The sequence below is a fragment of the Enhydra lutris genome, unplaced genomic scaffold, assembly GCF_002288905.1.
Source record: "Enhydra lutris kenyoni isolate GAN:26980312 unplaced genomic scaffold, ASM228890v2 scaffoldscaffold26, whole genome shotgun sequence".
Classification (NCBI taxonomy): Eukaryota; Metazoa; Chordata; class Mammalia; order Carnivora; family Mustelidae; genus Enhydra; species Enhydra lutris.
This window is the reverse complement of record NW_019154110.1, coordinates 5,029,254-5,051,415: the sequence shown is the minus strand read 5'-3', so window position 1 is coordinate 5,051,415 and position 22,162 is coordinate 5,029,254. Positions and strand designations below refer to the sequence as shown.

The 22,162-nt window shown below is 49.9% G+C and overlaps 2 protein-coding genes across 6 annotated transcripts; one reads left to right on the top strand and one right to left on the bottom strand.

Annotated features, from left to right (window-relative positions):
- The first annotated feature begins 5,246 nt into the window (after positions 1–5,246).
- LOC111151356 (transmembrane protein 97) lies at positions 5,247–12,882 on the top strand. The gene is made up of 3 exons (XM_022509318.1): positions 5,247–5,454; positions 10,550–10,694; positions 11,517–12,882. The coding sequence occupies exons 1-3, from the start codon at positions 5,326–5,328 to the stop codon at positions 11,774–11,776; spliced, it is 534 nt and encodes a 177-aa protein (XP_022365026.1). The 5' UTR covers positions 5,247–5,325; the 3' UTR covers positions 11,777–12,882.
- Positions 12,883–12,988: 106 nt separating this feature from the next.
- LOC111151357 (intraflagellar transport 20) lies at positions 12,989–21,434 on the bottom strand. Of its 5 annotated transcripts, none has more exons than XM_022509319.1 (6): positions 20,377–20,514; positions 16,771–17,010; positions 16,481–16,609; positions 15,289–15,374; positions 14,645–14,748; positions 13,292–13,397 (listed from the first exon to the last, which is right to left on the bottom strand). In XM_022509319.1, exons 3-6 carry the CDS (start codon positions 16,605–16,607, stop codon positions 13,316–13,318), a joined length of 399 nt encoding a protein of 132 aa, XP_022365027.1. In that variant the 5' UTR covers positions 16,608–16,609; positions 16,771–17,010; positions 20,377–20,514; the 3' UTR covers positions 13,292–13,315. The 5 variants fall into 5 exon arrangements, with proteins under 5 accessions (XP_022365030.1, XP_022365029.1, XP_022365027.1 ...); XM_022509323.1 differs by having other exon boundaries at positions 13,307–13,397; positions 16,771–16,822; positions 20,377–20,473; XM_022509320.1 differs by lacking the exon at positions 20,377–20,514 and adding an exon at positions 17,405–18,151 and having other exon boundaries at positions 13,307–13,397; positions 16,771–16,822.
- Positions 21,435–22,162: the final 728 nt, after the last annotated feature.

The following is a 22,162-nucleotide window of genomic DNA, read 5'->3' as shown; positions in this document are numbered from 1 at the left end:
TCTTTTTAGCATCCTCTAATAGGCGAGGCTTTCTGCCTTTTCTTTCATGGCATTTGGCATTTATGAAGGTACAAAGCCAACTGTCATGTAGAATGTCCTATAAAGATTTGGGTTTTTCTGATTGTTTCCTCGTGATTAGATTCAGGTTAAACAATTCTGGAAAGACTGTTACAAAGCTGATGTGGTATACTTCCCATTCCATCAAATCAGGAGGCACAAACGTTTGTCCCATCTTAGGTGACACTAAAGTTTGATCATTTGATTGGGTTGTGGTTGCCAATCCCTCCATTGTAAAAGTACCCTTTCCTTTTGTAATTAATAAGTAACTGATGGAGAGGTACTTAGAGACCACATCATTCCTCAGCCAACTCACCCAGGGCCATTTACTGATGATCTTTGCCCAATTATTTATTATGCTAGTGTTTGGGAAATCGTGCTTTCCTAATTTTCCCATTCGTTCTATACTTGACTTTCCTTTAGACCCCAAACAGATCCAGCCATATAGTGAAAGACTCATCAAAATTTCTCTGGGTATATGAACCTACCTTCCAGGATGGTTCTGGAAACTGCCCCTAAAGGAAGCTGTGGCAAACACTGTTCATGGACCACTGAAATCTCTTCTGCCCTGGCACAAGACTAGACTACATTCCCAAGCTCCTGGTGGCAATATGTGGGCACGTCTAAATTCTCTCCAATGGAATGTCATTGGAAGGGATGTGTGCCACTTCCAGGCCTAGGCCTTAAGATGATAGAAGGCAGCTCTGCTAACCACTATACCACCAACACGAGATGATGGATATACTCCCTCCATGCTTTCTTTCTCCTTACTAACTAGAACCCATGGCCACCTGGCCTTGACCATGAAGATGACAATGCCTTAGAGCAGGAATCAGTAAACTACAACCACCACAGGTCAAATCAGGCCCAGTGCCTGTTTTTGTAAATAAAGTTTTATTGGAACATGGCCACATTAGCTCATAAACACATTTTCAATAGTTGCTTTCACATAACAAATGGCATGGCCCACAAAGCCTAAAATATTTATTGTCTGGCCATTTACAGTAAAAGTTTGCCAATCCCTGCTCTAGTATACAGTAGGCACTTGATAAATGAGAAATGTTAACTTTCCCATTCAATGGGCCCCTTAAATCCACCACCAAATGTATTTGAAACACATCTATCTTGGGGAAAAAGCCTGACCCTAATACCTCCAACTCTTTCCTTTTTTAACAGTAGGCTTCTGGAAAATCCAGGATCTTGCTCCCAGCCCTCTCCCACACATCAGGCCACCTTGTGCTTTAGGTCCAGGTGAATCTTCCTAAAACAGGATTGTCATCCCAATTTGCCTTGGTCAAGATCTCCCACTGTCTATTGTCCTGACATCAAACCTAATCGGCTCTTAGCCTTCCAGACCCAGTAATCTGACTCTTCTTCCCCAAATCAAACTTAGCTCCACTCCTACCTTACAGCCAGAGCTGCTGGGACGGGGTGATGAGATGAGAGAGATACTCCCCAATGCACCAAACTTAGGTGCGTACCAAAAACTCAGTAATCAGAATTAACAGTATCTTAATGCAATTAAAAAAAAATAAAAATTAATGCATAAACATCTATGAACAACAAAATATCCAAATTTTAAACAAAGTCTTTGAAAATTAACCTCCACCTGCTCTGCCCCTCGGTCTAAGTTCACGGGTTCTTGGACATGAAAAGGAGGTAATCACTAAAAACAGCTGGCCAGCTGCCTCCTGTCTTCAGGAAACCCACAGATCTCAAGAGAGATCATTCTGAATCTACCCCTCCCACAGCCCCCTTGCTATACCTCCAGCACCAACAGAATCTTAGCTTTAGTAATAAACGTACAATGTTTCAGCTTTGAGGTAGGAAGCCACCTGCTGATCCTACAGTGGCTTTCTAGGTCTTTGCATTTTCCATTAGAAGCAGGTGGCAGTCTCCTCGCAACAGAGGAGCCTTTCATATACAGCTCACTCGACAATGACTCCAGCTTTGTGTTAGCACAGTCTAGCAGGAAAGGGGTGCGGAGACCCAGATCAGTGTGGCTCAGAGTGAGAGGAACAGAGAGCACTGCCGAGGCTGAGACGCCAGCAGTGCCATCAAAGAGACCAGCAGGGGAGAAGGGCTTTGTGCCTTCAGATATGCAGGGATGGGGGGGGGGGCTGCTGAGAGAAGTGTGGGCACATTCTAAGGAGAGAAAAAAGTGAAAGAAAGCAGAGGAAAGAACTCTACAGTTGCTGCCAAACAGGAAAGCGGCATGTCCCTCCTCTGAGCCCTTCTCAGCTGCGGTTCCGTTTCCAGTTACCACTGGGCCAAAGGGGGTTGTCGTCTCATCACAATACAAATAATTTTCAAAAGGTGCTAAACATTGCCTCATCTGACTCAGAAAGACAAGGAAACTGCTCAGAGCCGCCCCCCCCCCCACTTTTTAAAAGTCAGTCTCTCACTTTGCCCTTGCTTGTGGGGGCGGGGGGCTCTGCGGATTGCCTACCCCGCCCCCCCCAGGGCCATTTGCCTTCTACCACTTATCTGACCTCAACTGTGCAGTTCCCCCACCAAAGGAATTTCAAACATAAGGCAACAGCTGCAGAGAGATTTTGGGGGGATATTAAAGTCTTGCAGGGAAAGTGCTTGGCCTTGAAAGTCTTTATCTACAGATAACAAACTTGGCCCGGTGTGAGGTTTGCTGAAGAACAGTCACATTAGCAGCTGTCCACTTACACATTCCCCAGGCAAATCCCAGCTTCAGGTCCCCACATGCCCTCCCCCGCCCCCCAGCAAGTAGTTCTAAATCAACACTCAGGAGGCTGCCTTGTCCTGGAAGCCACTGCTGCCAGGCCCCACAGGAGTAGGCTGTTTGCCGCCCACCTGCACCCGACAGCCCTGGGTGGCCAGAACTCTGTGTTCTGGCCTCGTTTGGCCACCAGTGCCCTTGATCTCTCACACACCACACCTGAAGGAAGCTTCACCTCCCTCCCCTGCTGTGCTCTCCTTCCACCTGGCTCTGTCCTGCTGTCCTCCCTAGTGAACAGCCCCCTCCTCTCCAGAGCCCAAAGCCCTCCCCACCCTCAGCCTTTACCTGCTGCAGGAACGGACACCTGGCTCCCTGCCCTCCCAGGTCTCGGGCTTCCCCACGGCCCTTGCCAACAGAGGCTCACTCCCCCACTCCACAGCACACCATTTCCCCTCCAATCTCTGAGGTTTAAGCCATGCCCCAGCCCATGCCCACCCTCTCCTGGTTACTCCCCCTTACTCTACCTTGGCAACAAGCTCACAGCCTTCTCTCCACCCAGCTGCTACCACCATGGAAGGAGGTCTTCACCATCCATCAATCCCACACCCTGGCTCTCTGTCCCTTGACCCCATCTCCAAACACCTCCCCCCTCCTCTCCATTTCAACCACACCTTCCCCTACACAGAATCTCTTCTGACACCAGGAATTCTGACCTTGTGACATTGCGCCCCCTTGCCCTAACCTCCCCGCCTTCCACCCCATTCATCCAGTGACTCTCACCACACCAACACTGTGTCCTCGGCCTAACCTCCATTCCCTTTTCCACGCTTTTCCAGGCGGCCAGCCCCCCTGGTCCCCCGAGGCCTCTTCCCTATCCAGCCTGAAGCACACACTCTGTCTCTTCAACTGCCCTCTCGCCCAATGTCTCAAAATCACCATGGTCTTTCTGAACCGCAACCCTGGATAAGTCAATAGCCTTTTTTGCTGAGCAGACCCCACACTGGAGAAAAGCACAAAACCTAGATCAGGCCTCCGGATCAATGGCCACCCACCTCAGCGGGGCCCTCTACACTGCCACCAGTGTCTCTGTCCCAATCCCCAGGGGCCCGCCGGGGGGTACAGAGCTCCTCTGACCTAACCTTAATCCTTCCATTCTCTCCAGCTCCTTGGAGGCCTTGAGCCACATTTCCTGCTCCATTCCTCCTATATGGACAACCTCTCCCCATGACCCAGAAACTTCAAACAGCATCTAAACAAGTCCAAGTATTCTAGTCTCTCTCCTCTGAGAAATAAGTAAGCCCTCTCTGGGCACATCTCCCTCAAGCTACTGCCCCATCTCTCTCCTCTCCTAACCAGAGGTCTACACTCCCTGCCCTGTTGTCAGCTGGGCCGCCCACTTCCACCACACCACAAGTGCTCTCACAGGGCCACTGAGGGGGACATTCAGTGTTGTTCTGACACAGCTAACCTCCCCGCCCCGGCACCCCCACACACACACGCCCGTTTCTGTGACATCACACTCCTGTGTGCACCTGTGTCTCAGCCCCCCTCCTCACACCAACCCTGAGGCTGGGGCTCCTCCAAGACCTCTTACGGGCCCTCTGCTGTCAACACCTCGACTCCCATCAACTGCTCTGCCACACAGATTGACATCTGCAGACACGTTTATCCAACTGCTTCCTACACTTCTCCACTCAGAGGCTGCAGACGTTCATGGGCAACACAGCCAGAAACAGATTACTTTCTCTTCAACTCCTTCTCCTGTGTCCCACTCCTCAGTGAATGGCTGGGCCCAGCAGAGAGTTAAAGATCAATATTTGCTGAGTGAATAAATCTTCCCTCGTTCTTCACAGCCAGTCACCAAGATCTGTCCATCCTCTTACTACAACCCTGTGCTTCTTGCTTAGGTGAGGCTGGCTGTCTTCCAGGCAACTTTTCGAAAGGCCCCGGGGCCCCCTCGATTCCGGAGGGACCGGGATCTTGCCGGTGTGCCCTAGCCCGTGAATGGCGAGCCACCGCGCGGATCACAACGCACTGTGAGGCCCGCCTGGTCTGCGGCACCTCCGCTGCACCGGGAGCTCACTTCCACCAGCGCCCGTGGCCCGGCCCACGGGAGCCGCTCAGTCAGCATTATAGGTTTGCAGTCAATGAGCGGAGTACCGAGCTAAAGGGACCACAGCGCGCCCGGGAGTCGGCAGCTAGACGTCCGGCCCGCGCCAGGCCCCAGCGCGCCAGCTCAGCCGGCACGCCGCGCGCCCGCCCCCCAGCTCACGCGGCGGGCGAGGGGGGCCCCGCCCCCGTCCCACGCGGCGCCCCCGGAGGCCAATAGAAATGGTCTGCGGGGCACCGCCTCGACGCGCTATACACGGACAAGCCAATGGGCGCGCTCTGCAGCGAGCGCCGCTCCCGCCGCGGATTCGCAGCCAGCCAATGGGAATGGCTGGCGTAGCCCTCAAGTGGGCGGAGCGGGCGGCGGCGGCCCGGAGTCCTGGGACGCTGTTGCGGGCGGGGGCCCACTTCCCACGTCCGCGGTACAGGCGAGCGCGTTCTCGGCTCCTGCCCGGCGTAACCAACGGATGATGGGGGCTCTGGGCGCCCGGCGCGGCCTGGAGTGGCTACTGGGCCTCTACTTCCTCTCCCACGTCCCCATCACTCTGCTCCTGGACCTGCAGGTGGTGCTGCCGCGCGATCTCTACCCGGTCGAGGTGAGGGCGACAGTCCTGTCCGCTGGTCTTCGAGGTTGGGGCCCCTGCGCGCGCTGTGGTTGTACGCTGGCGTCCCCAAGACCTCCCCTCCTCCGCCGGAGCCCCCCCGCACCCCGGGTTCTGGTTCTGCTCCCCCTTTCCCTACCGCCCTCTTAGGCCCTTCCACCGCCCCGACCCCTTCTTACCGGTCAACTCGACGTCTTGCTTGGGGTTTTTCTTGCCCCAGACCCTTACCCCAAGCTGCTTGGTGCAGATACTTTGGTCCTTTTGAAGACACTCCTTCCCTGGGTCTGTAAGGCGCGCACCCCCCACCTCTGGTCGGTGGTATTTGAGGGAAGTAGCCTGAGTGAAACCAGTGTCTCAATCACGTGCTGGATCTGTGTGTTCTTTGAAAGAGCTCTAAAGTACCGTCTAATCCCAAAGAGATAGTGCAAGTGGAATTAGACCCGTAGAAAGGGCATGCACAGATCATTCCTTCAGGATCAGGATCCCCCAACTTCAAAAGCTCCTAAGTAAATTAAGGACACCTTTTCAAATCAGCCCTTGTCATTAGGTTCCAGTAAGAATGATCACCTGAGTAGAAATCAGGGCGAAAAGCCCCATTCTCTGGTTGTTGAGTATTCTTTACCCCAAACATTGTTTTAATGCTTGTCAAACCATTTTATTTTCTCTGGTCTTTTTTTATGTCTGGACCCCGTAACCTTCCATGAAACTCGTGTCCTCAGTTCTGTGCTTCTCCAGATCGTCTGCAGAACTGTGAGCAAGACTGACTCGTCTACCTAAGTAATTGATTTTGCCTCTCTATGTCTTTAGACGTTTTTTCTCTGCAGCGCAGGGGTTCTTAACTTTAGGTCCAGGAACCCCTTACGGGGTATGCAAATTGTGCCTTGTATTTTTCTGGGAGGAGAGTCTACAGCTTCCATTAACTTTTCTAGGTGTCTGACCTTCCCAGAAAGGCCACTGCTCAACAGTGTGCCCCACTCCATAGTCCTTTTGTTTGCCTCTAGATCCCAGGCGTAAGAGGGAAGACTTCTGACCTACCTTTTCTTGAGAAAACTGTAGGAATTGAGTGGCAAGAACATTGAATTGCAGTCTGAGGACCTGGTTCTTTCAAGAGCTGCCTTGATATCTTGGGCAAGTCCAAGCTGTATAGCCTCACCTGCCAAGTAAGAGAGCTGGGTGAGCTTGTGAGCTAGCCATATGGGGGTGTGAGTTTCCTGTTGCCGCTGTAACAAAATACCAGAAACACTGGGACTTGAAACAACTTACTGGCTCACGGTTTTGGAGTTCAGGAGTTCAAAATGCATCTTTTTGGGCTGGTTCCTTTGCAGGTCCTACTGGAGAATCTGTTTCTTGCCTCTTCCAAGTTGTAGTGGCTGCCAGTGTTCCCTGGCTTGCAGTGATACCGCTTCAATCTCTGCTTCTGTCATCGCTTTGCTGCCTTTTCTATAATTCGGGCTCCCTCTGCTCCGCATTTATAAGGAGGCTTACGATTACATTCAGAGACAACCAGCTGGTCCGCATAGCTAGTCTCCCCATCTCAGGACCCTTAACTTAGTCACATCTGCAGAGTTTCTTGCCGAAAAAGGTTAGGTGCAGAGATTCCAGGGGATTAAGAGGGGGATATCTTTTGGGGCTGTCATTCCGCCTGCCGCACAGTCGCACTCTCAGAAGGCCTCCACAGCTGTGCACCAGCTATTGGTTGCCTGAAGAAAGGAGAGCCTCGTGTGTGGCTTGCAGAGCCTGGGTGACCAGCAAAGCTCGGGCAGGCTGCCTGCTCAGTCTTTGATGTGAATCCCTTTAGGACTGGGCACTTCTGTTCCTCCAGGTATTCCTCACTTAACAGCTGGGACTTTATCTTTTTTGAATGTGCCGTTCCCCCAGGTCCTTGCTCCCCACTCACTGAATACAATAAAAATGCGTGGAGTGTCATAAAGACCCCATTTAAGCTTATATATTTGATTTGGTAAAAAAATTTTCTCACCTTTATAATACTGACTTACTGTAAAAGGTCATGGGCAAGCAGGATCTGGCCAAATGGTGCATGTGTGTGTCTGTCTCTCTGTCTGATGCCATTTGAAGGTGTTAGCAACACGGGGGCATCCTCCTATTTTGAAAAGGCTGTGTCTGTTTTCACTCTTGTTGCTTTGGAGTAGAATTTGAAGGTTTTATTGGTTCTTTATGGGGAAATAATAAAATCCTTGAGTTATTCTCAGGTTCTCTTTGAAAAAGTTCCAAATCTTAACATCTGTCATGTTTTTCTTCCCTACATAGAAGGAATTTTCCCCTAGAACTAAAAAGTTTGCAGAGCTCCCATAATGGTTAGGCTAAAATTTGTCAATTAAATACCTTCCTTGGTTTGAACAGATCAACAATTGGACAAACTTTTACTATGAAACAGTAAGGATTTCGTTTGACTTAGAACTTGGAGAAGATGGGGAAGCATTTTGTAATATCATTTGCAGCTGGGGAGCATTGCTTCTGCTAAAATAAGGAAAGATGGGGAGCACCTGGATGGCTCAGTCGGTTAGGCTTCTGCCTTCAGCTCAAGTCATGATCCAGGGTCCTGGGATCGAGCCCCTCAGTGAGAAGCCTGCTTCTCCCTCTCCTGCTGTGCTCTCCCTCTCTGTCAAATAAATAAAATCTTCAAAAAAATTTTTAAAAGGTGAGCATCTATGTGTGAAATCAGTCTGTGCTCTCGTTCTTCTTTTTAAGAGAGAGCATGATCGAGGAGGGGCAAAGGCAGAGGGAGAGAATCTTAAGCAGGCTCCACGCCCAGCAAGGAGCCCAGAATGGGGCTCAATCTCATGACCCTGAGATCCTTACCCGAGCGGAAATCAAGAGTAGGACGCTTAACCAACTGAGCCACCCAGGCACCCTCATGCCCTCATTCTAAGGTAGAGAAGTACCTTTGCAACTCATGGTTTAGAAATCCTTGTGCAAAGGCCAGGTAAAAAGTTTAATGGGTAAGAGTGGTAAGTTGAGTCAAATGAGAGTCCGGTATAAACCTTTTTTTGGGTCTTAGCTAATAGGAATAATTCTTACTAACAACAGTTGCATGCTGAGATTTTAATAGGATTAAACTTGAATTTCTCTGAATATGGGTTAATTACATTTAAATACGTAATGGTAACATTTACTGTGTGCTTGCCATTGTTCTAAGGTCCATGTACATTAAGTCCTTTCATCTTACCAATAGTGAGCTAAGTACTGTAATTGGGAAACAAATTTCGTGAGATTAAGCACTTTGTCCAGAGCCAGGAATTGGGCCCCCACGTCCCATGCTCTTCACTCGGCCAAGGACCTATGAGTTGCCTTCCACCTGCCCTTGTCCAGGCCTTGGTCTGGCGTCATGTGGCTATTATGTGACTGTGGGCAGGTGCTTGGGTCCTAATTGATTTACTTCCAGAGCTGGCTGATTAGATTATTTTAAGTTTTGCTACTCATCCTGCAGCCCTTAGAAATCACCAGGCAGTATAGAACTGTCTGGATTTAGGAAATAGGTTGATCTGAGAGGTTGCATACAAATTGAATAGAAAATGAAACTCAAACAAATCAGAGAATGCCTTGTAAATCTTAGGGTAAATCTTTAGAGCAGGTCATTCCCTTAAATTTTTTTTTTTAAGAAAATCTAGAAAGCAGGGTGCCTGCATCTGCCTTCAGCTCAGGTCATGCTCCCAGGGTCCCGGGATTGAGCCCCGCCTCCAAGCACAGCCGAAAGCCTGCTTCTCTCTCTCCCACTCCCCCTGCTTGTGTTCCCTGTCTTGCTGTCAAATAAAATCTTTAAAAAAAGAAAAGAAAAGAAAATCTAGAAAACAAAAAAGGACCTTAAATATTTGGTCCACGTTGCTTGTTCTACTGATGAGGAAACAGAGCCCAGGAGAGGTGCAGGGACTCAAGCTTTATGAGTATTTTCTATGCCATTACCTCCCTGAGAAGTGTCTAGAAGGAAGCCAAGAGTATTGCTGTAAAATTTTGATTTCAAATCAAGTACGAATTCGGTATCACTTGGTAGATAAGGTTGTTGAGCCACAGCCTTTCTGAAAGTAAGATCAGGCCAACGAAATGTTTGTTTCTGGATATTTGCTTAAAGGCTACTTTCAGCAGTGAGGCCTTATTTCACAATAGTGAGCCTTTATCTTTTGATTAAAGATTAACAGGAAAAACATCTTAGGATTTTCCATTACAGGCTGAATTCTGACACTGGAAGTTGCCTTGATTTATCATGAGATCAAGAAACGTTTTTGGTTTTGGAGGCTGGTGTGTCAAGACAGGGTGTAAAATGCAACAGACCTTCAGTCGTCTGTGTGGTGTGGGGCGCCCTGGGCTTTGGGCCCTTAAAAAGGGCACAAGAGGGGCAACCTCAGACCTTCCTGCTTCCTTCCTCTGCTGGCAGCCGTGTCTTCACGGATGCACAGTTTCTGATTTAACAGTGGTTAGCGGGGTGGGCAGCCAGCTGGAACCCAGACTGCTAACGGTCAGGCGGTGACACAGCCTAGAAGCTCTGTAGCTTGTGGTTTGGGCAGTGTGTTCTACAAATACCCTCCTGGTCTCCTAAAAGAACACTCTTCAGAACTAGAGTAGTTAAGAATGATGAGGAGCTTGAGATTTAGGGATTAAATTGTCTAAAATTGCATCTTCATAGAAGTTAAATTGATCTCCCTTCTTCCATCCCCGCCACACCCCCCAACCCACCCCCAAAAGGCAAACTCAGTTCATTTCTGCGTTTGAGGCAGTCTGGGCCCTGGAGCCGGGTGTGCGGCCGCTCCTGTTCGAGGCTGGATGGTAGGATGCTTTCCACAGCTGTCCTTGACCAAGAAGGAGACTGTTGACAGATCCATTGCCTTTGTGTGCTCATTCCGCCTACTATGTGCCAGCTGCCCTTGCTCATGACAGTGGGCAACGCAGCTGGCTGCCTGTTGTCACGGAGTCGTGAGCAAATGCTGGGTAGCCCAGAGGGCGTGGAAGAACTGAGAGAAGCTTCTAGGAGGATCTAGTGAGTTGTTTGGAAGTGACCACCTGGGCTGCGGTGGGACGGAGCTGCGGCCTGTCCCACCAGGTGGCTGTACTCACAGTGACCTTTCTCTTTCCTCAGCTGACAAACCTGCTGAAGTGGTACATGAAGGAGTTCAAAGACCCTCTGCTTCAGGCCCCCCCAGCGTGGTTTAAGTCCTTCCTGTTTTGCGAGCTTGTGTTCCAGCTGCCTTTCTTTCCCGTAGCGGCGTACGCCTTCTTGAGAGGTCGGTAACTAGTGGGGAAATCCCATTTTTGATTTTGAAATGAGGTCCCAGAAATCTTGTGGGAAAGTGTCTTGGAGAAGGGGAGCAGTCCCTGTGAGGGTGACCTCGGGTGGGGTGGGGATGGCAGGAGACGTTACTTGGGGTGCAGGCCTGTGCCTGTGCTTAGCTGGGAACCTCTCCCGCACCAGGGGCTGCTTGCAGATTGAACTCGTTCCTTTTTATTGTTTTGGGGGGTTTTTTGTTCGTTTGTTTGTTTTTACCCCTGCAGAATTTTCCTTTCATCATTGGTTTTTATGTTTCTGACTTGGATAGCACCAGACTGGCTTTTATGCAGTAGCATCATCCCAGAAGGGTTTCACTTCTCCTTTATTCTTACGGTGTTCCCCTGGGACTAAGGCTTTTATAAAGACGGGGCCGAACTCACGTACATAGTAACTAAGCTCATACACCCTTTTTCCCACTGGAGACCCCCAACTCTGTGTCTTGGCAGAAGCTGTTGGTCTTCTCGCCCGCATGTAATTCCTTAACAGATGCTGTTGGCAGGCCCCGCCCCCGGCCTCGTGTCAACTGTTAATGGCCATTTTACTGCCACAGAGTTGTTCTGAATCCAACTCCAACCCCCCCCCTCGGTTCTCTGGCGGTCCCTGTGCTAGAGCCCCAGCTCCGGGCGCTAGGCGGCATTAGAGCACCCCCAGTCCTCCATTCGTTTGCCCTGGGAGGGGAGCATTCAACTGGAGGGAGCGAGCAGGCATGAAGAAAAGTGGGGGCCCCCCCAGGGCCATGAGCAGACCTAATGCTTCTCTCCCCCACTCCCCACTTCAGGAGGCCGCAGGTGGATCCGCACCCCTGCAATCATCTATTCAGTTCACACCATGACAACGCTCATTCCAATCCTCTCCACGTTTCTATTTGATGATTTCTCCAAAGCCAGTGGTTTCAAAGGACAAGGACCTAAGACTTTCCACGAAAGACTTACCCTCGTCTCTGTCTATGCCCCCTACTTTCTCATCCCTCTTATGCTTCTGCTTTTCATGTTGCGGAGCCCCTACTACAAGTACGAGGAGAAAAGGAAGAAAAAATGAATGACAGCAGTAATGACTGGCCCCAGGGGGAGAAGCCCACAGCGTGGTTTTCCTGTTGGACCCGGTATGAGGAAAACTGCTCCGAACCCATGTCTCCAGTAGCATTTGAAACACACCAGCAACACACAAAGAGCAAGACTCTGGCAGGAGCCACATCAGAACCTTGCCTTCTGAGGACACTGGTGCCAGCAGACCAGGCAGCTGAGCACAGACAGAAGGGTGTGGGCTGGCTTATAGGGAAGCGGTGCCAAATACCTCCCCGTGGCCCCGAGTTCCACTGTGAGCAGGACCAGACCAGATCCCGGATAAACTTCCAAGAAACGTGGTCTGCTTGGCATATTCATGAGTCCCCTGACCCACAGTGCACATGTGATTAAAACCCTTGACTCCTGATTCTTTGCAGCATATCCTTTATCAGCAAAATGAAGAGTGGGATTTCTGGGGTCATTTTTAAGTTTGAAATTATGCCTCTTTAATATGCATTAAAAACTATCATGGCTTTTTTTTTTTTTTTTTTTTTTTTTTGCCTCCACCCTTGGTTGGGGGAAAGTTTCTGCAAGAGGCCTAAACTCAATTTTACTCAAGGGTCAGCTCTGGCCTGACTTTCAGAAATGGATTAAGCTTGAAGGTGTTTTGTTTCTGTATTAAACAGGTCATCCCAGAAAAGACTTTTTTTTTTTTTAACCTCCTGATTCCTTCTTTCCAATCCTTAATCTTCTATGTTTTTACAGACTACCTGAAATTAAGTCCCTTCCCTCTGAGGTCTGGTGCCTCACACCTGATGTGGAATGTGCTTCCTGTTGGATAACTGCACATTTCCTGAGAGTTTCGTCATCCTTCCTGGCTTGTTCTGAGTAAAGGGGCAGCAAGGCATGACATGTCCATTGTGTAAATGCTGGCTTGCTTCATTGGGTTCCTTTCTCTAAATCATACTCAAGGTCAACTCAAAACACACACACATACCTGTGAACACACATGGGAAATGAGAACTGGTCCTGTCTGGTTCCCTCTTTTTGTCTGTTTTGCTCACAGGCCATGCTGGTCTGCTTGTTGGGAGTATCGTCTGACTCATGTGTCTGGTCCAAATAAAGGCACCTGCTGACCACTGCCTGATTTGTTTCGTGGCCGAGGGAGGGGTGCGAGAATCCAGGGTTCTCTCAGGGTCTTAAATGTACACTTCAAGGGCACCAGGAAAAGAGGGAGATCAAAGCATTCGAAAACAATAATTTATTGCTCTTCCTTTCCAAAGCTTTGTGAAATTACAAAAAAAAAAAAAAAAATCGAGTTTACAGACTGCTCAGGTCAGGTTAAGAATGCCAAGAGGTGAGAGCCTGGACCACCGTGGCCGTGGGTGTTCGCCAGCAGCTGCGCACAGACATCTGCGACAAGCTCCCTGATTTGTTTACTGCCTTCAGAGATGCTGCATTCCTTACACACCATCTCTCAGGACATACGTGGGCCATTAGTCAAGTCACTGGAACAGTATAGAGGTTTTTTGGGGTTTGGTTTGGTTTTTTGCCCTCCTATAAAATTTTCAGTTCATTTCTGAAAAATAAATTGGTCAATAAATTCATTTTGTTCTGCTTCTACTTTACACAGAGCTTCATATTCAACCCGATACCTGAAAAACAAAATTGTTAGAAGCCCTAAAAATGTATGAAATAAACCACGCATTTAATTCTTCTAGAGAAGAAGATAAATTATTTATTTACTTACTTATTTATTTTTAAGACTTTATTTATTTATTTGACAGATAGAGATCACAAGTAGGCAGAGAGGCAGGCAGAGAGAGGAGGAAGCAGGCTCCCCACTGAGCAGAGAGCCCGATGCGGGGCTCGATCCCAGGACCCTGGGATGATGACCTGAGCCAAAGGCAGAGGCTTAACCCACTGAGCCACCCAGGCGCCCCAAGATAAATGATTTAAATGATGCCAAGAAATAGTGTGCGTACACAATGTAGAAGTTAGGGTAAGAACAAAGAGTGGGGTGCCTGGGTGGCTTAGTGGGTTAAGGCTCTGCTTTCGGCTCAGGTCATGATCTCAGGGTCCTGGGATCGAGCCCCACGTCAGGCTCTCCTCAGCAGAGAGCCTGCTTCCCCACCCCCTCTCTGCCTGCTTGTGATCTCTCTCTCTCTCAAATAAATAAATCTTTTTTTTAAAAAAAGAAAGAACAAAGAGGCAAAGCCCAGCTTAGGGCCACACATGAGAAGTCTCCAGCCCCAAGAGGTGTTTTCCTTTAGGAGAACCAGCTGACTCTGGACACTTGCTACCTGAGCTTTCAAGCTCTCAATATTAGAGGTGGTTTTGTTTTAAGAAATTTTCTTGGGGCACCTGGGTGGCTCAGTAAATCATCTGCCTTCAGCTCAGGTCATGTTCCCAGGGTCCTGGGATTGAGCCCCCCCCCCATCGGGCTCCCTGCTCGGCAGGGAAACTGCTTCTCCCTCTCCTACTCCCCCTGCTTGTGTTCCCTCTCTTGCCGTCTCTCTCTCTCAAAATCTTTAAAAAAAATTTTTTTTTTCCTTTCAGCAAATGTAATTTTATTTTTTAAAAGATTTTATTTATTTGACAGACACACAGCGAGAGAGGGAACACAAGCAGTGGGAGGGAGAAGCAGACTCCCTGCTGAGCAGGGAGCCCGATGTGGGCTCAATCCCAGGACCCCAGAATCATGACCTGAGCTTAAAGCAGATGCTCTACTGAGCCACCCAGGTGCCCCTGTAATTTTATTTTTAAAATCTTCAAATCAGGATGACAAGTGAGACACTATCCCTGGGAGAACAATGATGAAGAAGGGTAAGAGGTGACCATTCGAGAAGGAAAATAGAATTGCAATTAAGTAAAGAACTTGCTTTACATCATAACTTCTTACCTTTCAAGCTGCATTTTCTTTTCCGCTATTAGTGCTTGGAGTTGCTGCTGTTGGGCTTCTCTCTGTTTTGCTATAGATTTGAGCAAGTTCCGAGCACCAATGGCCTAGAAAAACAGTATCACCGAAGAAGGTCATGGCTTCATTAAAACTGTCTTCAGCATTAAGTCCTCAGCCAAGGAAGGGCCACTGGGGCTATCTCAGTGTCCAGCTGGCAAGACAGTTGAGCCCCAGAGCCTCGGAAATGAGGAGGAGGACTACCAGCATGACCCCGAGTGCCTGACAACACCCAGACGGCAGCTTCGGGGCAGGTCTATGAGCATCCCCGACTCTGACACACAGGTGGTCAGCGGCCCATTTGATGTGCCATTTAGCCTGGGGTCATTTGCCAAGTCCTTGACACCCTGCATGCCCACGTTGCTTCACTTATAAAACGAGCATAAAACCACCTATCTCGGTGATATGACGGTTAAAGGAAAGAATGACAAAATGTACTGGCATGTAAGAGTTTAACAGAAGGTTAACTGTGCTCGTTACTAAAATCCTGTTTTAAATAAAGAAAAGTCCACACCCCCCTCCCCAAGAAAAAGTCAAGATGGCAGAGGAAGAGTGAATGGGCCAAGATTTAGAAGACATGCTGATCTTACCTTCATCTTCTCATTTTCTGCTTCTTTTGCAAGCTGGTCAACAAGCTCAATTAAACCGCCAACTATTTTCTGAAACTGGCCAATTTCTTTCAGGGAAAGAACAAAAAAAAAAAGATTTTATTTTCTCTGCATCCCCACTCCCTCAGTGTTCCCTTGTGGCAAGAGGGCATGGCTAACTGCCCCTTCTAAATTGTGTCAAAACCATTTGGTGCCTGCTGACCTAAAGTCTTCCACCCTTAGTCTAAACCAGGAGAAGGGGGCCAGGTGCCCAGAGCTGGACGAGGGCCCACTGGACTGAGAGTCCCAAGTGAGCCAGCCAGTGACTATTAACCTTAGGTATGAGAACCCTGATGGGCCCATCCTCTGCGCACTCTCTCTCCTGCTTTCCCAGGAGTGACAGGAAGCACAAAGGGCCACATTCATAGAAGGACTGACTCAGGACATGAACAGAGCCTCCTGACTAGCCCCAGATAAGGAACTAGATGTCAGTTAATGGTGGTTAGGGGGGCAGGGCCTTGCCAACCATGACCAGAGGTAATACAGAATTCAAAGCATTTAAGGGCCTCATCTCCCATTTGCTTCTTTCAGTGTCCTTGGGTGTGGTAGGACCTCGTTCTACCGAGGAGTGAACTAGACCCCAGGGAGGAAGGACAGCATGCAGTGAGAAGACTGGCCACAAAGCCCATGCTGCCTTTCACCAACCAAGCCCTGTAGAGACTCAGGAGAGCCCAGAAAGCTCAGAAATCCCTGCTTTGGCGAGAGCTGCTGTCATTGGGCTTACCCGCCTGCTAGAACAGGCTAGGACAGGCGTCCTGGATAACTAGCTAAAAAATGACCTCAGTGAGTCTGTTGAACTTCCAGGAAATCAAATCGTGAGTACCTAACTCTTTCCTACCCTCAAGCCCTAGTTCTGTTCCAAGGTTTCTGAGAGCAAAAAAAATCAAGGATGGGATAGCCTCTCTCCATTTCACCATTTGCCTTGATCGGTGCTCTGTGTCTGACTACACGCGAGCATTAGAGAGCAGGGAGACAAGGTCGCTGGTACGTGGGAATTCACAAAGGCCAGACACAAATTCCAGGGAGCCACAAGGCCCATTCTGGCAGGGGCGACAGCTACATGGGGTGTGGGGGCAGAGCACAGTTGGCACAGCTCAAAGCCAAGTGGCACCACGTCTCCCCAAATGACACTCACTGTCCACAAAGTCCTTGCATTCTTCCTTGAGCTCAATGGTCTGCTGGGTAACCTCAGGGTCCAACACGCGCAGCTTGTTCAGCTCATCAAAGTGCAGCCCAGCTTCCCCCAGGATATCCTTGGCCATAGCTGTGAAGAAAGCAGCCTCAGTCCCCGATCACTTCCCAGCCACCCAAAGAAATGCCCACTTCCAGCCCAGCCCCACTCCTGCCCCCAGACACCAGTGCCAAAACCCCAGACGCTCCTCCAAAGGCTCCCCTTCCCTCTGCCTCCACCTCTCTGAGCCTCACCTGTTTCCCTTCCGGCTTCCCTAGAGAAGCTCTGCTCTGCTCTGAAGGGGTGCTAGTGGCAGCCGGGAGGTGTGTCATAGGAGCAAGGGTCAGGAAAGAATAAAGTCCAGTTGCTTGTCACGGGCATCGTTCATTCAACACACATTTCTTGAGTGCCTACTACATGCCAACACTGCTAGATGCGGGGGGTACAAGGATGAGGGCGACATGGTGCCCGCCCTGGAGGAGCACATAGTTTAGCTGGAGGAAGACAGACATGGAAACTGAGAAAGTATACTGTGTTAAGTGCTTTTACAGAAATATCACGCAAGTGTTGCAGGAGAACAGAGCAGTTAACAGGGTGAGGGAGTAACATTCGAACTAAGTTGTGAGAAGCCATAAGTATATTTGTCCCCAATTATGTACCCACAAGGACATGAAAAAGCTCTTCCAGCACAGCCCTAGCATAACACCAAAAGCAAGTAAAAGAGGACATCTGCATGACTTAAAACTGAGAGTTAAAAAATAAGCCAGGAATAAAGATATTACCCACAATGTCTGCCACAGACATGCTGGCCTGAACTTGGACCAAAGTTGGTTCCATCTCTTTCTAGCAGAGAACACAAAAAGGAATGAAGCATCAGCAAGAACGTACCAAGTGAGGAGGCTAGGGAAAGGCTTCCCGGGTGGAGAAAACAGCACGGACAAGAGTGTGAGGTCACTGAAACAGCCTGAAGACCTAGAAGATGAAAGGACCAAGAACGGAGCTGCAAAGGTTAGCTGGGACCAGATCAGTAAGACCCTGTGTGTCCAACTCAGGAGTCTGGGTTTCTTTCTGCAGGCAAGAGAATCAGCAGGGAGATCTTTTCCCTTCCCAGGCCACCCTGCATTCCTGGTCCAAAGGATGCCTCAATTCTGGGAAGGACACACTGAAAAATCACTGTTGTTCTGGCAAACAGACACCGCGCGCGCACACACACACACATTAAAAAAACACACCCTGTCCAAATAGGGAAGCAAGGCTACTTAGGTCTAGCCGTTGGCTGCCATACCAATTCCCAAACCCCAGGTGTTCCAAAGGCTCTGCCACCACCTGGCCCTGCACCAGCCCATTCCTCAGCTCCCACCTCCCCCAGCTGTTTCCCTTTGGGCTTCCTTAGAGAAGATCTGTCTCAAATGCCGTGATAATGGGAGTAACTTCCCAGAGCAGGTATACCATAGGAGGAGCAACAGTTAAAAAAAATTAAGTCCCCCAGCCACAAGAACTCATTTTCAAGACAGTCCAAAATCCAAATTTAGAGAAGAAATCTGATTTCTTTTTTAAGATTTTTTTAAAAGATTTTTATTTATTTACTTGTCAGAGAGAGAGGAGAAGCACGGAGAGCTACAGGCAGAACTGGTAGAGGAGGCAGAGGGAGAAGCAGGCTCCCTGCTGAGTAAGGAGCCCGATGTGGGACTCGATCCCAGGACCATGACCCCAGCCAAAGGCAGATGCTTAACCAACTGAGCCACACAGGTTTCCCAAAATCTGATTTTTTTTAAAGATTTTATTTATTTATTCGACAGACAAAGATCACAAATAGGCAGAGAGGCAGGCAGAGAGGCCAGCAGAGAGAGAGGAGGAAGCAGGCTCCCTGCGGAGCAGAGAGCCCGATGCAGGGCTCGATCCCAGGGCCCTGGGACCACAACCTGAGCCGAAGGCAGAGGCTTTAACCCACTGAGCCACCCAGGCAGCCCCAAAATCTGATTTTTAAAGGAAAATCTTAAATTCAAAATTTTAAAGGAAAAACCACATCTAACACTGTGGGCCAACTAATGCAAGTCTGTAGACTGCCCATGTATGACTGTGGCCCAGAGCCCTTGGCCTACTGTACTCCACTGAAGGAACCAGGCTAGCATCTTCCTTTTGAAACATTTTAATCATCCCGAGCTTCCTTTTAATCCAGATTTTTAAAAGATTCATCTTCCTGCTGTTCTGTTACATTTACACATACAGTCCGAGCATTTAACACCTACAGGGCCCAGACCAGCTGCTCTAGAAAGCCTCCAGTAACCTAAGGGATCAAATATCTGCTTCCACTTCCACTCCCTTCCCTGAGAGGATGCATTTATTCAGAAACATTTCTGATCTCTGGTCAGTAAAACAATCACAAGTGGTGAGGACAGTATGAGGAAAAGCACATGGGCTATATGAAGCTGCAGCAAGAGGACATAATTCATATGAGGGGAGGATGTCTCAACAAAAGTTTCTTTTTTTTTTTTTTTAAACACTTTTTAAAGGTTTTATTTTTTTGAGAGAGAAGGAGAGAGGACAAGCAGGCAGAGGGGCAGAGGCAGAGGGAGAAAAAGGCTTCCCGCTGAGCAGGGAGCCCGACATGGGCTCAATCCCAGGACCCTGGGATCATGACCTGAGCCAGAGGCAGATGCTTAATTGAGTGAGCCACCCAGGTGCCCCTCAACAAAAGCTTCTGAAAACTTGACACTCAAGCTGAGACCTAAAGAATACCCAAAAGTTTGCCAAGTGCAGCAGGGAGGAGGCATTCCAGGCAGAAGGAAAAGTATGTGTGAAGATCCTGAGGTGAAAAGAAATGTAGTGTATTCCAAGAGCTGAAAGGCTGGCGTAGTTAAAACCCAGTGAACAAGGGGAAGTGTGGAACAGGGTTAAGTCTAGATGGGAAGGCCAGAGCTGGCTCATGGAGGGCTCTGAAAGCCTCAGTCATGAGCTTGGATTTGATCATAAGGGTAGTGGGCAGCCAGCAGTTCTCAGTAAAGAAGCACAGTCATATCTCCCTTTTAGAACGATCACTCTGACCTAGGATGGAGAATGAACTGGAAGGAACAACAGTAGGGCTACACCTACCTTGTTCATCACTGTAACCCTAGCATCTAGCAGAGTGCCTGCACATACTGGGCACCTGCACTCAGTAAATGTCTGTGGAACGAATGACTGGAAACAGAGAAGGCTATTACAGTAACCAAGGTTTGGAGCTGAAGAAAAGTGTTCCAGTTTGCCTTGTCACGTAAGTTGATGGCATTTGGCAAAGGACTGACTGGATGTAGGGGTTTGGGGATGAGGGAAGGAAAGAGGCAAGCAAGATTCCCATGTATCGGGCTTGAGCGTCAACTGTATGTTCGGAGGGCAGAGTTGAATGAGATGGATAGGACCGGAGAAGGAGGGCAGGGAGAGGGTTCCCAGCCGACCGTCAGATGCCCTCCCAACTCCCACCACACGTGCGTGTCTGGGCATCTGAAGAGCACCGGGCACAAGAACCGCACTGAGCTCCTGAAGTTAACTGCAGCGACACTCTCTCCACCCCCTGGCTCTCCAAGATCCACTCCCGGCCCCGCGCGCAGGCGCCATCCGCGGGGTGAGGGGAAGGGGCACCGTGCACACAGAAAGACCTGGGTGATGGAGCTGGCTGTCCACACTACGTAAACGCCTTGAACTTATATGAGCTGCAGTTTTCTCACAAGACCATTGCGAGCATCAGCGCGGAAAGCTCCAGGTCCAAGATGGGCGTCGCACCGCTCGCAAAGAATCGCGCGGAATCCCCACGTTTCTTTCGGCCTGTCAGGTTCACTCGCCCCAGGTCCGCCCGCGTCCTCCGACCCGCAGTCGCTGCCTACCTGCCAACCCCGTAGCGGCGGCACGCTGCCGCCCGGGCTGATTCCCGCAGCCCGGTTCTCTCCCCGGTCAGCTGCAGCCTGTGCCTCGCCCGCCGGCCTCAGCTGCTGCCACGGCTACAGGACCTGTTTACCCGTAACGTCATTACCTGACTGCGGAAGTACTTACCTCGCCCAACCCGCAGAGCCTGCTGGGAAACAAGCCTGAGAGGAGGGACGGCTGCCTACAAGATCCAGAGGGCTTTGCGCGGGAAAGGCTGCCGGAAGTAGCTGAGCGCTCACCCCCGAAATGCTCTCAGGGGCCCCTCCCTCCCCAGTGATTGGGTTCTGGGCAGGGCAGGCTTTAGAGTTCCAGGTTGAGGAGCGGGCGGGGTTGGGCCGCGGCTTAGGGCGGAGTCCGCGGGTGGAGGATGTGAGCTCACAGCCCCGGATTGCTGGCGGGCAGGCGGCCACAGCCCAGGGCGGTGAGGGGTCGCCTTGCAACCCAGCTGAGAGGAGAAGCGCCCCCCCCCCCCGCCGCCCGGGGACGGTGAGAGCCGGGGTGCGGATGTCCTGGGGGGCAGGATGGACGGGTCCCGAGCTGGAGCAGAGATTCCCACCCAGTCCTGGGGAAAAGGCGTGGGACGGTGTAGGGGAGATGAAGAGCTCAAATCCTCCACTGGGATGGGTGTCAGAATCGGTCTCAGTTTCTCGGTCTTGAGGAGGGGGTGCGGGCCGGGGAAGACTCAGCACAGATCAGAGAGTTGGGTCTCGCTAAATCTTTCCAAACCCTTTGGACGAAGCTTAAGATTTACACCTAGGATTTCTGCTAGATCCTCCCCCTCTATCCAAGATCGGTTACCCGCCCGCTACCGCCTAGTGTGATGGGTTTTTGGGTACTTCTTCCTTTAGGATTCCACCTTCTATAGCCGTGGTTGTGGTCCTGCCCTTTAATCTGCTTAGGTTCCCTTTAGCCTCGCTGAGAGAGACTCGGATACGCCCTCAGCCCCAGGCTATCCACACACAAAGTCCAGAAGGAACAGCGGTGAGGCTATCAATGGAAACTTCATTCTCATTGGAATTACTTACTGAGGCGTCACCTGCCACAAGACTCCTGGAGCCCAGTGATCTGGGAGCCCTAGGGTCTGGGAGGAATCCGAGCAGGCGGCATCTGAGCTGACGTCATCCAGGGGCTCAAAGCAATTGCTTTGTAGGCCCTGCTGGCCACTGCCTGGCCTTGAGTTCCTTTACTTTGGCAGAACGTATGTGTGCTTGCTTTGAACCTGGGGAAACTGGAGCTAAACTACACCCAAAGTACATTGGGAACTTGCTAAAACCTGTTAAGGGGTGGACTTATGCCTTTGGGGTGAGCCGAGGAAGGTGAGGTGATTTCATACTATTCATGTGTTACTTAGGGATTAGGCAATCTGCTGGCAAGGGTTCATCTCATCCATACTCCATTTTTGGGGCAAATGAGAGGCTCCTGGACCAACCACCGAAGAAATTAGGTACTTTACAAAGCACCCGCTCTGCTCCTTCCTTGGACATTCTTCCTAGGGGCCTACCTAAATCTTTTTAGGGACAGTTTTCAGTCTAACAAACTGATATATATTAAATACTAAATATATTAAATGCATGACATTGTGCACTGCTTCTGGATCTCACAACCGTTAAGCTTTTGCATGTTGTGAGGACTACAAGGCAATTTAGCCTTTTTTTCTGTCTGTTACCAACACTGCAGTCCGAGCCTCCGTTTCCTCTGGTATTCCCGCTTGCTCTCCTGCACACTTATGATCCGTTCTCTACCAGG